Below are 14,492 nucleotides of genomic sequence, written 5' to 3'. Positions count from 1 at the left end.
ATCAGTATTACATAATTTACATATTTATTATCAATCACATATTTAATTGAAAGTTATTATTAATTAATAATTAGGTTCTGCTTAATTAAATTTACAACCTATTCTCCTACACACCCAACAACCTGTTTCAACTCTATAAAAGGTACTAACAAATACATTAACATTTTTATATAACTTAAAATTACAAACAATAGTAACTCATAAAATGTATATATTAACTAAAGCCAATTAAAATAATTAAAAACAACATTTTTACAACTATATATTGAAAATGATATTTAAAAACAACAATATTCTGATAAACTATTTTACATACCTAAAACATATATTCTTGATACTATATATATATATATATATATATATATATATATATATATATATATATATATATACGAAAACCTGACAAAAAGCAGCGCCACAGCCTCTTGAGTCGGGGCCCGTTTCAGACAGTTTCTGTCAGACAGCTCATAAGTTCCACAGAACACACGCACCTCTCATAAAGGATTAAACAGTACACTGGAGTGGCCTGTTCACACTGCTGAGAGGTGCGTGTGTTCTGTGGAATTTATGAGGTGTCTGACTTTTTGTCAGGTTTTCGTTTGGATTTGTACAATGGAGCGCCCGCCAGTTGAAACACTTGACATTGAAAATGATAGAATGGAAGGGCCACGCTGAGAGGCCCGCCTCACCTGGAAAAAGAATTTTGAATCTGCCAGAGTCTGCTGAAGGGATTTCCCTGTGGCAGGGCGTGTTTGCACACATGTGAACTCGGGCCCGCCCCCTCCCTTCACCACTGTGCAAACACTCCCCGTGGCGCATTTTTAGTTGGGGGATTAAATACCCTTGAATACTGAGGGTCCCTGGGGTGCAACTAGCCCACCATCTACCCCCAGTAAGCGCCATAGAGCAGAGTTGCAGAGAGGTGTAAAAAAGGGGTGTGGCCTCAGAACACCTCTCTGCAACGCAGCTCCCTGGCACATACTTGAAGTACCTGGTGGGCTAGTTGGCCCCCAGGGACCCCCAGTATTCAAGGGGAATTTGTTCCCCCTTCTTGAAACGCCCCAGGGGGCGCGTTTGCAAAGTGGTGCAATGAGTGGGCGTGGCCTCCGTCCGGGATCCTGTTTTTTTTTTTTGTAATAAGAAGGTGGGCTTTATAGCCCCCTTCTTCTTCTAATTATTTGGCCCTGGGGACCCCATCCCCCAGGGCCTGCCACCAATGTTTTTTTTAACAATGAAAACATTTGGAAGGGGCCACGTGGCCCCCCTCCTGAGGCCATAATCTGCCCCGGGGACCCCATCTCGCGGGCATGGGGTATATATATATTTGGAGGGGGGTGCCTTGCCCCCCTCCTGTGGCCACTAATAGCCCCGGGGACCCCATCCCCTGGGGCTGGCCCACTCTGTTGGGGACCGTGGGGGGTCCCCAATACCCCCACGGTCCCAGCTGGCTCCCCGCATCCTGCGGGAGCCGGCATTGCTTTTCCACATGGGGAGCAGCTAACATGCTGCTCCCCACGTTGAAAAGCAATCTGCTTTGCTATTTGGAAGAGAGAGCAGGTTTCCTGCTCTCTCTTCCAAATAGCACAGCAGTTTGCAATGACAGGGTGGGAGCTGCGAGGCTCCCGCCCTATCATTGCAAATGGCAGTGTCCCGGGGCTGGGCACCCCGGGACACTGCAGGAGCTATCCCTGGGGGGTGGCAGTCCCCAGGGCCCTCGAGGGCTCCAGGAGGGGGGCCGCACGGCCCCCTCCCACCATTTCAAAAGCTCTGAGGGTGGTGGTCCCTGGGGCATGTGGGGTGACAGGGTATATTTTTTAAAAATAAAGCCCCGGGGGTGGCAGTCCCCGGGGCTGGGGGGTCTGAGAGCTCCCCCAATAAATATCAACAAACCCCTGGAGGTGGCGGTCCCCGGGGCTGGGGGGCCTGAGAGCCCCCTCAACGAATATTAATAAGCCCCGGGGGTGGCGGTCTCCGGGGCTGGGGGGACCTGAGAGCACCCCACATAATTGAAATAAGTCCCGGGGGTGGCGGTCCCTGGGGCTGAGGGGGCTTGAGAGCCCCCCATAATTAAATAAAGCCCCAGGGCTGGTGGTCCCTGGGGCTGGGGGGCCTGAGAGCCGCCCCAACGAATATTAATAAGCCCCGGGTGGCGGTTCCTGGGGCTGGGGGGACCTGAGAGCACCCCACACAATTGAAATAAGTCCCGGGGGTGGCGGTCCCCGAGGCTGAGGGGGCTCGAGAGCTCCCCATAATTAAATAAAGCCCCAGGGCTGGTGGTCCCTGGGGCTGGGGGGCCTGAGAGCCCCCCCAACGAATATTAATAAGCCCCGGGTGGCGGTTCCTGGGGCTGGGGGGACCTGAGAGCACCCCACACAATTGAAATAAGTCCCGGGGGTGGCGGTCCCCGAGGTGGAGGGGGCTCGAGAGCTCCTCATAATTAAATAAAGCCCCAGGGCTGGTGGTCCCCGGGGCGGGGGGGCCTGAGAGCCCCCCAACGAATATTAATAAGCCCCGGGGTGGCGGTTCCTGGGGCTGGGGGGACCTGAGAGCACCCCACACAATTGTAATAAGTCCTGGGGGTGGCGGCCCCCGGGGCTGAGGGGGCTCGAGAGACCCCCATAATTAAATAAAGCCCCAGGGCTGGTGGTCCCCAGGGCTGGGGGGGCCCTCTGGGCCCCCTTTACAAAACTATTGCCCCCGGGATTTGGCTCCCTCGGGGCCAATTACCAAAGAAGCGCTGGAGCCTGTGCTTCGTTTTGTTTTAATGGCTGATTTAAAAAAATATATATTTTGGGCCTTGGGTGCCCTTGTGGAACCCCCTAAACAGGCCTAGGGGGTCAGGGTGTTTCTACCTTGCCCCCTTTTTGCGTTTTTCGCATTTCTTTTGCTGATTTCTTGTGCCTCAGTTCTACCAAGGCACAAGATGGCTGCCAACACTTCCTGATTTGGAGTGGTGACAGCTAATTAGCATACAGCTTGTGCACGGCAGGGTGCGCTTAGGATACGCGGATCCTGCGCGGCCATAGATATATATGTACTTTTCAAATGTCATTTTCTCAGGAACTACTGAACGGATTTACACCATTTAAGCAAAAGGCACGAGTCTGAACTAAAGAGTACCTGTTTGCCAAATTTGGAGTAATTTCTTTCAGCAGTTCGGGCTGTAGCTGCGGCTAAAGGTCCGATGGGAAATTGCATGGGAAAACGCGTTTTGGGACCCCCTTTTTTCTCAGCCCCTGCTACACGAATCATCCCAAGACTTTCAGGATAGGAGCGGACCAAAGCTGACCGTAAGTTTTGAAAATTTCACAAAGATTCGTCAATCAGCGCTAAAGTTATTGGGAATAGAATGTTGCAGATTTCCTGTGGAAAATAGGTCCTAACTATAACTACCTACTGGCCACCACCAGTAGGTAATATATATATTTTATTGGAAGTCCTTTCACAAATTATGTGTCAATTGTGTTAAGTAACTTTACTATGTCAATTATGTAACGGCTCACTTGCACTTTAAAAAGGGTATGCCAGCCCCCATGACGGTGTCATGTGATCAAGGCTTCGTTAAGCCGAAACGCGTCATGGCAGATTGGTGTTGGCTAAAGAATAAATAATTTGCACCAATTTCTGGGTTTCGCTTCGTCTATTTGGCTACTCTGCTGAATTTTGGGTGTCAACATACCTCATATATATATATATATATATATTAGCTACTGGCGATCGCCAGTAGGTAGTTATAGTTAGGATCTACTTTCCATAGGAAATCCGCAACATTCTATTGGGAATAACTTTGGTGCTGGTGGACGAAACTTCGCAAATTTCTCAAAGTTCGTGGCCCGCTCTGCTCCTTCCCTGAAAATGTGGGGGGGATTCGTCAAGCGGGGACCGAGATAAAAGGGGGGTCCCAAAATGTGTTATCCCCATGTTAATTTCCATAGGGCGGTCAAACTCACTTTTAGCCCGAACGGCTGAATGGATTTCCACCAAACTTAGCAAAATTGTAGGGACTGGTACCCCGATGTGACTTTGCTATGTCTCAAGATATATGCTCCAGTGGTTTTTACATAAATTAACTTTGAAAAAATATATATTGGGCTACATTGGGCTATATATTTGTTAGAGCCCAAATGTAGCCCAATGTAGCCCAATGTAGCCCAAAGATGGCCACCAGAGACAAAAAAAACCAAATGTAGCCAAATATCAGCCAGATGTAGCCCAACAATTTGCTATTAAAAAACTTATGAAATTCACTGAAAAAACCATAGGTTTCACACCAGTTATAGTTAGCTGGAAATTTTACTGACATAAAACCATTGAAATTCCCACGTTATAGTTAGTTGGACTCACTATATCTTGCACGTGTAATGCACTGCTGATGACGTCACATATTACATCACTCATGACATGGTCAGTGACATCACTCATGACATCACTGATGACACCATCCTTGTGACAGAGTGACAGACCTCCTTTCAGTGTAATGTAACCCTTGAAACACATATTCAAAAATAGAAACTAAAATTTTCAAAGAAATAGAGATACCCATACCAGATTCAACAACCAATTCAGTAATACCACCATCTATATACACATCCACTCATTCACCAACAGTTCTATATAGTCACTCATATATATATTCACTCATCATATGTAGTGAAACACCTATACATCCTGTTACACACCGACAGTCATCCAAAAGTTACTAACACACATAAGCACACATGCAAATAAACTATTGATCATCCATGTATTTGCATATACAGCTATACACACACTACCACCTTACTTCTAAGGAAACTTACACATACTTACTCTCTTAAACAATCACTTATAGAAACACATACTTATTTAAACAGGAACTCTTACAATCTCTCACTCTCACATATACTCACTTATATACATCAATACTCACATATACTAGATTAAAACATATGTAGTTACTCATTAAGACACTAGTGAGATAGTCATTCACTCACTAACACACACATATACACACTCATCCACCCATACAGTCCTGCACATATGCTGTCTTCAAAACACATACAAACAGTGATTCAGTCATTGATGCATCTATGTGCTAAGTAATACCCCCACCAAACCATACAGACACTCATACTGATACTAAAAAATATAAAACAACAAAAATGAATAAAAAAACAGTGACACCATCCTTGTGACCGAGTGACAGACCTCCTTTCAGTGTAATGTAACCCTTGAAACACATATTCAAAAATAGAAACTAAAATATAAAACATATTGATTTTTCAGAAAGACACACATTCCCTGGATGGTGTCATCAGTGATGTCATGAGTGATGTCACTGACCATGTCATGAGTGATGTAATATGTGACGTCATCAGCAGTGCATTGCAGGCGCGCAAGTTATAGTGAGTCCAACTAACTATAACGTGGGAATTTCAATGGTTTTATGTCAGTAAAATTTCCAGCTAACTATAACTGGTGTGAAACCTATGGTTTTTTCAGTGAATTTAATAGGTTTTTTAAATGCTAATTCCTAACTATAACTAGTGTGAAACCTATGGTTTTTTCAGTGAATATATATGTATATATATATATATATATATATATATATATATATATATATATATATATATATATATATATATATATATATATATATATATATATATATATATATATATATATATATATATATATATATATATATATATATATATATATATATATATATATATTCTGCTCCACGAATGCCAGAAAAGAGTGTAAGGCTGTCTGGGCGGTCCGAGTACCAAAGCCGGCGCTTTGTAATTATCTGCTCCCAGGTTCAATAATAATAAAGAACCACTCGGACACCTCAAGTGCTGTAGCTTGAATTTAATAGCAATATATATATATATATATATATATATGTATTCTTTTTATTAAACAGTTGTGATATTACAGTGGAAGACAATGAGGCCACATAACATTCAGATACAATGGTAATATATCAAATGACTGTTGTATACAGATTAAACAGAATCTTCATATAACTTTAAGTCGGATCAAGATCAATGTCCACCTCAGCCCTATTTAATTCCTCTGTTGGGAATACACATAGCTCGCTACATGACACATATCATTTAGCCCATTTGTGATCCCACTTCTTAGGGAAGATCCTGTGTTTGAAAACATCTTTCTCTGCAATCATCGCAATATCCATGTCATTAGCCCATTTCTGATAAGTAGGCATATCCCCAGTTCCCCAAGTTTGAGCTATATTCCTCCTAGCAATGATGAATCCCAGTGAGGCCCATGTGCACTCAGTTTAGGTCAGGTCGATAGCCTTTCATTTATTTAGTAGACAAAGTCGGGGGGAGCTAGCGATGTGTTTCCCACACAACCCAGGTCCCTAAGGGTTCCAATATTAAAGCAAATAGAAGGGGCGACAGGGGGCATCCCTGTCTAGTCCCCCTTTCAAGACGGAATTGTCGGGATGTGTGCTCGTTGACAACCACTTGGCAGTCGGTTCCTGTGTACAGTAGCTTGACCCACTTTATAAAATTTGGGCCAAAGCTCATACGTTTGAGGAGAGCAAATAGGTAAGGTAATTTGATGGTGTTGAATGCCATTTTTCCGTCTAATGACAACAATGCTGCATCCTCTTGAATAGTGTGAATTCTCCCCATCACCCAATGTAGTCTTCTAAGATTGAGGGCTGTGTTCCGGCCAGGCGTAAAGACTGATTGATCTGGATGCACAAGCTTACAAATAATTGGGATCAAACGGTTAGCCAATACCTTGGTGAGAATTTTTGCTTCTGCAGTTAACAGAGAGATTGGGCGATAAAAAAAAAAAAAGAGTCGCATCTTGTCGTTGGTTTACCCTGTTTATATATGATGACCACTGAGTCTAACATAAGGTCTCTAGGTAGGGATGCAGTTTGGTAGCTCTCCAGCTACATAGCTCGGAGAGCGGATGTTATCTTGGAGATCACCAATTTGAACAGCTCTATTGGGATCCCATTGGGGCTTTTAGCTTTTCTTGACTTCATCCCACATATGGCCGTTGCTAGTTCCTCTTCAGTAGGATCCTTCTCTAGGGATTCACAGTCTTCCGGGGTGAGAGTAGTGACTGGAATGGTGGCAAGGAGGTCTCTGGAGTCAGTAAAGGTAGTGCATGTAATGGAGGAATATATGGAAGCAAAGTGGGATGCAAAGGTCTCAGTAATCTGCTGCGGGTCAATCAACATTTCTCCCAAATCCCCTTCAATAAGGGGTACCCATCTCTGTGCGGCTTCCTGCTTTTCTAACCATGTGAGCAATTTCCCCGTATTGTCAACCCAACTCGTTTGTTTCGTGTAGAATTGCTTTCCATTTCGATCTAACTGCCTCCATTGTGAGCTGTCGGTAATCTTGCCTTTTTTATGCTAGCGGTGTGTAAGGTCTGTTCATGATCCGTGGTTGCCAAAATATCTTCCAGCCCCTGGATCTCATGTTCCAGTCTCCAATCATGCCCTCAGTTCTTTGGTTTGCCTCGTCGTTAATGAGAGTGTCAGACCTTTAATAACTTTCCCAAAAGCCCCCGACAGGATCTAATGGGAGTCAATAGTGTTTATATTCTCTGCTAAGTACTGGTCCACCCCTTTTAGAATTGCATTCCTTACATGTTGAATCTTCAGACACCAGGGGTTGATGGACAAGGTGAGACATCTATTCTCCTGAGGCAGAGCTATCCGTATAAGGACAGGAGAGGGGCCACATGCCAGGGACCTGGCTTCAGTAAAATTAGAGAGATCATCAGCATGTGTAAGCAAGTGCTCAATCCTGGATTGAGTATGGTGGGCACCTGAGTGGAAAATAAAATTACATGCTGAGGGATTAAAATGGCGCCAAATATCAACTAGGCCAAGGCTAAGAGAAAGTCCATCATTGGTGAGATGCCATGCGGATCTTGTCGAGGAGTAGGCCGGTCAACCGGACCATCCACCGCCAAATTAAAATCTCCTCCCAGCACCAGGATGCCGACTGGGGGGTTCATCAGGAACTTGCCCAAGTCGGTCAGTGTAGTTTTTTTCAGAGCCAGGGAGATATAAATCAAAAGTTAATTTAGGGGTCTCCCTTCCCATGTGCCCGCAACCGAAGCAAATCTACCCTGGGCATCAACCCACATGTTGTTTAATATGTATGGGCATTGCTTACAAAAGAGAATGCTGGTCCCTCTCGAACCGGAAGTAATGCCCGCATGAGCTACCAACCTATAGCCCCATCGATCAAGTGCCTTACATGTATTGCCAATGAGGTGTCTCTCCTGCAGCAGGGTGAAATTGGGGGCTTGGCTCTTGAGATACTGGAGAACAACACCTCTTTACAGTTATCCCCCAGCCTGTTGACATTCCATGTGATAACATGGAGCGTTCTCGTCACGTTACAGTTGGTCATAGTGCACATGGGTGTCTTAGGGTGCTACTCGCCTAGAGCACGAGTGTGGATGTCAATTTCTGGTATAGTGGTTCAGATAGCTCGGGTTGCGTTTGTCTTAATGGTGTCCCTTTCCCCATCGGCTATCACAATGATAAAACAACAAAAACTATATAAACCATTCCCCTGCCCCAAAATGCCTCTCTCCCTCCCTGCATGGGGGGCACTGAACCTCCCGCCAAGCCAAACTTGCAGAGTGCCTATCATCCTCCCTTCTAATATTGGGGAACGTGGTCCAACTTCACTCCCTGAGGCATAAACTATTTTCTTCTGTTCGTGTACATCATGCTATAGGTAACAAACAAAAATTAATACCCCACAGTAGGTAGCAGTGATATCCGTGAAGAATCCGGCAGTAGTACCGAGCACTCTCAGAGTCACATTATGAAGCAGATCAGTGCCAAGGTGACCTGTGCCATGCATAGGCGATGAAAGTCAAACCTCATCAATTGTGAGTACTTTCGCACCTAGATCATTCTGCCTGTTGGTGTTCTGATGGACTTCATGCCGTTGTGGCGCCATTCAGAGGTCCTGTTTGGCAGCTTACTCTCTCTTTATTTCCAGTGCCACAGTTCCATGATTTCGCTTGCCAACCGTGCGCCAGCCGTTGAGCCAGTCCTATGCGTCTTCTGGACTAGTGAAGAACCATGTTTTCCTTTCAGACTCAATCCGCAGTTTTGCTGGAAACAACATGGCGTACTTGATTTCTTGGTCTCACAGGGCGTTTTTCACCTCAGGTAAGCTATGGCGTTGCCTTTGCACTCTCAACGAAAAATCGGGGAAGAAGGTTATTTAACTGTTTTCAAGGGTGATTGGTGGGCCACTCTTGCTATTCAAAGTATTATGTCTCTGTCGCGGAAGTTGAACACACATGACAGGATGGGCATGGAAGGTGCGCTGGGTTTGGATCTTCCGCCCGGTACTCTATGCCCTCTTTCAATAGAGAAGTATTTGGAGAGCCTTTTGGGTTGAAGATGTTGCAGCTCTAGGTCCTCCACAAATAGGTATACCGCCTGCCACTCCACTCGTTCTGGCACCCCAAGAATGCAGATATTGTTGTGTCGCATCCTACTTTCATAGTTGTCGAGTTGGTGTTCTAGCAGCTCTTAGCTGGTTTGGAGATTCTCCACTTGACGTTTGAGGAGGGTGGTATCGGTTGATAAGTCCTTAATTGTGGATTTTGCTTCCTTGATACGGTCGTTCATGTTTCGCATATCAGCCCTGATCAGGGAGACCTCTGAAGCAATGGTGTCAATTATAGATTCTAGAGAGGTGTGTATGGTCTTTATGGCCACCAGAATGTCTTGCAACGTGGGATCTGGTTGGTCCCCAGTGGATTTCAAGTTCGCCTGCATTTCTTCCTGGCCCTTCTGCCATGCATACTTGTCTAATTTAGCTTGGAGTGCACTGCGCCCACCCTGGCAGCTCGCCATGGTGTGCTCAGTGTGTGTGTGTGGGGGGGGGGGTACTGCCAAAGGAGAGAATAGGGCTGCATTGGTTATTCCTCGCTGCCTGCTCGAGGGTCAAGGCCCTGTCCGGCCTGTCCGGTTTCATCAAGTAAGCCTGTACCAAAGGGGAACACAGTCCTGGTCATGCACACTACAGAGTGGGACCACTGTCTTGCTGGTGGTAACTCCTGCCCCCACTGTGATTTCAACTCACCGGCAGCCCAGGTTGATGGTTGAGGTTTCTGCCATGTGTGTGGGCGCCACCCATGAGAGTCAAAGAGAATCTTGTTACGGCCTTCCCGTGTTCCGGCGGGATGCCTGCAGGGTTCGATGTTTCCCCGGTGGTTGTGAGGGCAGACAGTCAAGGGAGCCGGTCGAGGTAGTGTTGCCAGTGCATTGTCCCCCCCTTTGTTCCAGCAGCTCTCACGGCTCCATCGCTGACAATCAAACGGGCGGCCCAGTGGCCTCTTCGCATCTGGCACCTTGAAAGTCCCAGTTGGGGACAACCACCCGTGACGGTTACTCCCCGGGCTTTGTTGGAGGGACGGACACACTTTTACTGCACTGCAGTGCTGGCAGGATCATTCAGGCGCCACACATAAGCATTGGAGTGCAGGGTGGATGATGGCCGTCTGCTGCAATGGGTCGTTATGGGGAGTCTTCAGAGTGGGATGATCTCCCAGGCAGTCGCCGGGGTCAGACACGGACCCGGCAGGTATGGATATCGACAATTGCTGCGCTGCCCCCTCCAGCGAGTGATATGTATTATGTCTTACCGCTCTTGCGGTGTCTTCGCTGTCGGGCGACTGGAGAGCGTTGTGGTGCACTTCGCTTTCCATGAGACGGGACCCAAGTCTGGATAAAACACTGCAGGCACTCGCCTAATCTGGATGGCGTTCGGTGTATTAGGACACCCACTTTTCAGGGACTAGATGGTCTTCTTTACGGCAATTTTACGTCGGGCCGTGATGTCTTTGGATCAGATTTTCGAGAGTGGTGTGTCGGAGCTAAGCTACTGCGTGGCCATTTCTTACGGCAGATGACCACGCCCCCGACAATGATATTTTTGCATCAGGTTATTTTTGTGTCATGATATCTTTTCCTGATATTTGGGTCTCCCGATATTTATAGCTCAGTATTTTGTCCAAACACCTGTTATATTGCTATGAACATATAGTTAATACATTGCGGTAGCTCATTGTTATCTATTTAAATAAATACTCTGTATTTTTATATATTATATAATGTACTTAACAATTCTGGTTACTGTAACTGGTATTTATTTCTTACACCATATATCTATTATCATTACTTAAATATTTTTAAAAATATTTCGTATCATTAAAAACTTAAAGAGATGTTCTGACATGATCATCTGAGACACCTCTTAAGGACTGAATGGCCCTTATTAATATAATGTAAATTGAATTGAGCCACAATATTGCTCTGGTGGTTTCGAGGGCTGTGTCTTTAGGCTTTGGCTAGATTACAATACATTAATATGGGGACAGGCAGTTCAGAAACCCCAGGACTCGTCATAACACTCTCTGTTTGCACTAATGGAACTAAATTGTAGCATTAATTTGCATGGCAAGTGCTTTCATTTTAAAATGTATTAACTGTGAGTTTATGGTGTCTCCAAAGATTAAATTAGATATGTATTGGAGAATATCACAAGTATTAATAATCTGCCTGTCTTTGTGTCTGACAGCTCTAGTTTGCCCAGAAGGAAAGGAATACCAGGCGTGCGTACAGCCCTGCGCAGCTAAAACATGTCTGAATAAGTGGTTTTATGAAGATTCTCCATGCTCATATTTAAGAGAAGACTGCGTGTGTAAAAATGGAACAATTCTCCATCGCACAGATTCTGAGCTCTGCATTTCAGAAGAAAAATGTGGTAAGTTCCAGCATGCAAGTTTTGATCACATTGCAGTTACAAAAACAAGTGATTAAAGGCATAGTTGTGTGTTACGTGCATCGTATTATATCGTTTCATTGGAAAAAGTAGAAGAAAGACGAGTACCAATCCAATAGTTCTTGCAATCCTTTAGAAACTGTCTTGTTGTTCAATCTAGGAGGCAAAGAGGTGTTAATATGGTGTGTTTACCAATTGGGATTAGGCTTTGTAGTACTGCATCATGTTGTTTCAACTACACTTTTACTGTACGACCTGAACAATAGGGAACCTACTTCATTGTAGCTAATGCAACTTTAGTACAGAAAAAGTACGGCAAAAAATGTGATGATCCCACAAGACTCTCTTGGGAATGGAAAGAAGAACAAATATTAAAATTGAGGCTGTGCTGCATTTATTCATTATTAGCCCCGGGGAGCCCCCAGGGGGTTGTGTTTATATAGGGGATAGTGGCTGCATGCCCCCCCTGCCTGAGCCTCCAGAGCCAAACTCCAGGGCCAAAAACAATTTGTATCTGCCGGCTCCTGCTGGATGCAAAGAGCTGGTGCGGGCCGTGTGGGCCTTGGGACTCTCCCCAGCCCACAACAAACAGGATGGTGGGTGCCCTGGGTGGGCACAAAGACACCCACTTGAAGGTGCTGGACCTCAGGGGTTGGGTTCCCTGGGGCCAAAATCAGCCCAGGGAGTGGACTGCATGCCTCCTTCCCTTTACAATTATGTTGGGCTTTAGGGGATGAGATCCCTGCCTGTGAAATTGACCCGTGGAGGGGAGCCACATGCCCCCTTCCCTTTGAACAAGTTGCCTAGCTCTGGTCAGTGGAGTCCCTGGGCCACAATCGGCCTGGGGAGGGGGTTGCATAGCCCCCTCTCCATCTAAGTGCTGCTAGTCCCCAGGGGACGGGGTCCTTGCGGCTGTGATTCAGCCTGAGAGGTTGGCCACGTGCGTCGTCTCTCCTTTATTTATAAGCATGAGCCTGGAGGATGTGCCGCACGGACGTGGGATTGGCTACATAGAAGAATGTTGGCTGTCGGACCTGCAAAAGACACACAATTGATGGACGGAATGCAGAAGAAATCAAAACATTCTCCCCCAGTCAAGAGATCTGGGTGAAATCCATCATTCTTTTGCTCACCATGCCACCCCAGTTCAGACCTGGCCATATGCAAATCATTCTTGACCCTGTGCCTCATGGGAACAGTCCATCCTGAACTGCCAAGCCAGGTCCTCCCTGGGCCGTAAACAAGCATCCTAGGACCGGTTTCGGGGTTTCACCCCTCTTCAGCCAATTTAGCTTGAAACCAGAGTCACAGTGAGCCCGGGACCTACGTCTAGGCATACCCGGCGCACTTAGGGCGAGAAAGCAAAAGACACACAATTGATGGACGAAATGCAGAACAAGTCAAACCATTCTCCCCCAGTCAAGAGATCTAGATTAAATCCATCATTCTTTTGCTCACCATATCATCCCAGTTCAGACCAGGCCATATGTAAATGTCTTGACCCTGTGCCTCATGGGAACAGTCCAGCCCGAACTGCCAAGCCAGGCCCTCCCTGGACCGTAAATAAGCATCCTAGGACCGGTTTCAGGGTTTCACCCCTCTTAAACCAGTGTAGCTTGAAACCAGAGTCACAGTGAGCCCGGGACATACGTCTAGGCATACCCGGCGCACTTAGGGTGAGAAAGTAAAAGACACACTATTGATGGACTAAATGCAGAACAAATCAAAACATTCTCCCCAAGTCAAGAGATCTGGGTTAAATCCATCATTCTTTTGCGCACCATGTCATCCCAGTTTAGAACTGGCCATATGTAAATCAGTCTTGACCCTGTGCCTCATGAGAACAGTCCAGCCCGAACTGCCAAGTATGGTTCTCCCTGGACCGGAAACAAGCATCCTGGGACTGGTGTTGTGGTTTCACCCCTCTTCAGCCAGGATAGCTTGAATCCAGTGGCACAGTGAGCACAGGACCTACGTCTTGGCATACCCGACTCACTTAGGGCCAGAAAGCATGATATACAATTGATGGACGGAATGCAGAACAAATCAAAACATTCTCCCCCGGTCAAGAGATCTGGGCTAAATCCATCATTCTTTTGCTCACCATGCCACTCCAGTTTAGACCTGGCCATATGCGAATCAGTCTTGACCCTGTGCCTCCTGCCAACAGTCCAGCCCGAACTGCCAAGCAAGGTCCTCCCTGGACAGGAAACAAGCATCTTAGGATGGGTTTCAGGGTTTCACCCCTCTTTGGCCAGGATAGCTTGAATCCAGTGGCACAGTGAGCCCGGGACCTACGTCTAGGCATACCCGGCGCTCTTAGGGCGAGGAAGCAAAAGACACACAATTGATGGATGGAATGCAGAACAAATCAAAACATTCTCCTCCGGTCAGGAGATCTTGGTTGAATCCATCCTTCTTTTGCTCACCAGACCACACCAGGACCTTGCCCTGTTCCAAACCCAGCAGCCAACTCCCCGCTACGCATGGCCAAAGGGCGTGTGCAGGTGCTTTTATGTATGGTATGTGAGTATTACTTTACATTAAAAAAACATAGAAATTTATTGAAAAACCAAAAGTTAAAATAACATTATAGTTAGGTGAATATGTCAGTGAGAACATAAAAATTTTGACCTCAAAAACACACAGAAATTTACAAGTTATAGTTAGCAATGCTAAGTATAACTATTG

At 46.0% G+C, this 14,492-nt stretch overlaps 1 protein-coding gene across 1 annotated transcript in view; it reads left to right on the top strand.

Moving 5' to 3' along the window:
- The window catches only part of OTOGL (otogelin like), a 1,110,282-nt gene that overhangs the window by 936,766 nt on the left and 159,024 nt on the right, over window positions 1-14,492 (top strand). The window contains exon 42 of the mRNA XM_086931129.1: window positions 11,598-11,783. Within this exon, the coding sequence (XP_086787255.1) occupies window positions 11,598-11,783 (186 nt within the window). The remainder of the gene's footprint in view (window positions 1-11,597; window positions 11,784-14,492) is intronic.

Source organism: Lissotriton vulgaris, chromosome 1_1, assembly GCF_964263255.1.
Source record: "Lissotriton vulgaris chromosome 1_1, aLisVul1.2, whole genome shotgun sequence".
Taxonomy (NCBI): Eukaryota; Metazoa; Chordata; class Amphibia; order Caudata; family Salamandridae; genus Lissotriton; species Lissotriton vulgaris.
This window is presented reverse-complemented; position numbering and strand designations above follow the sequence as displayed.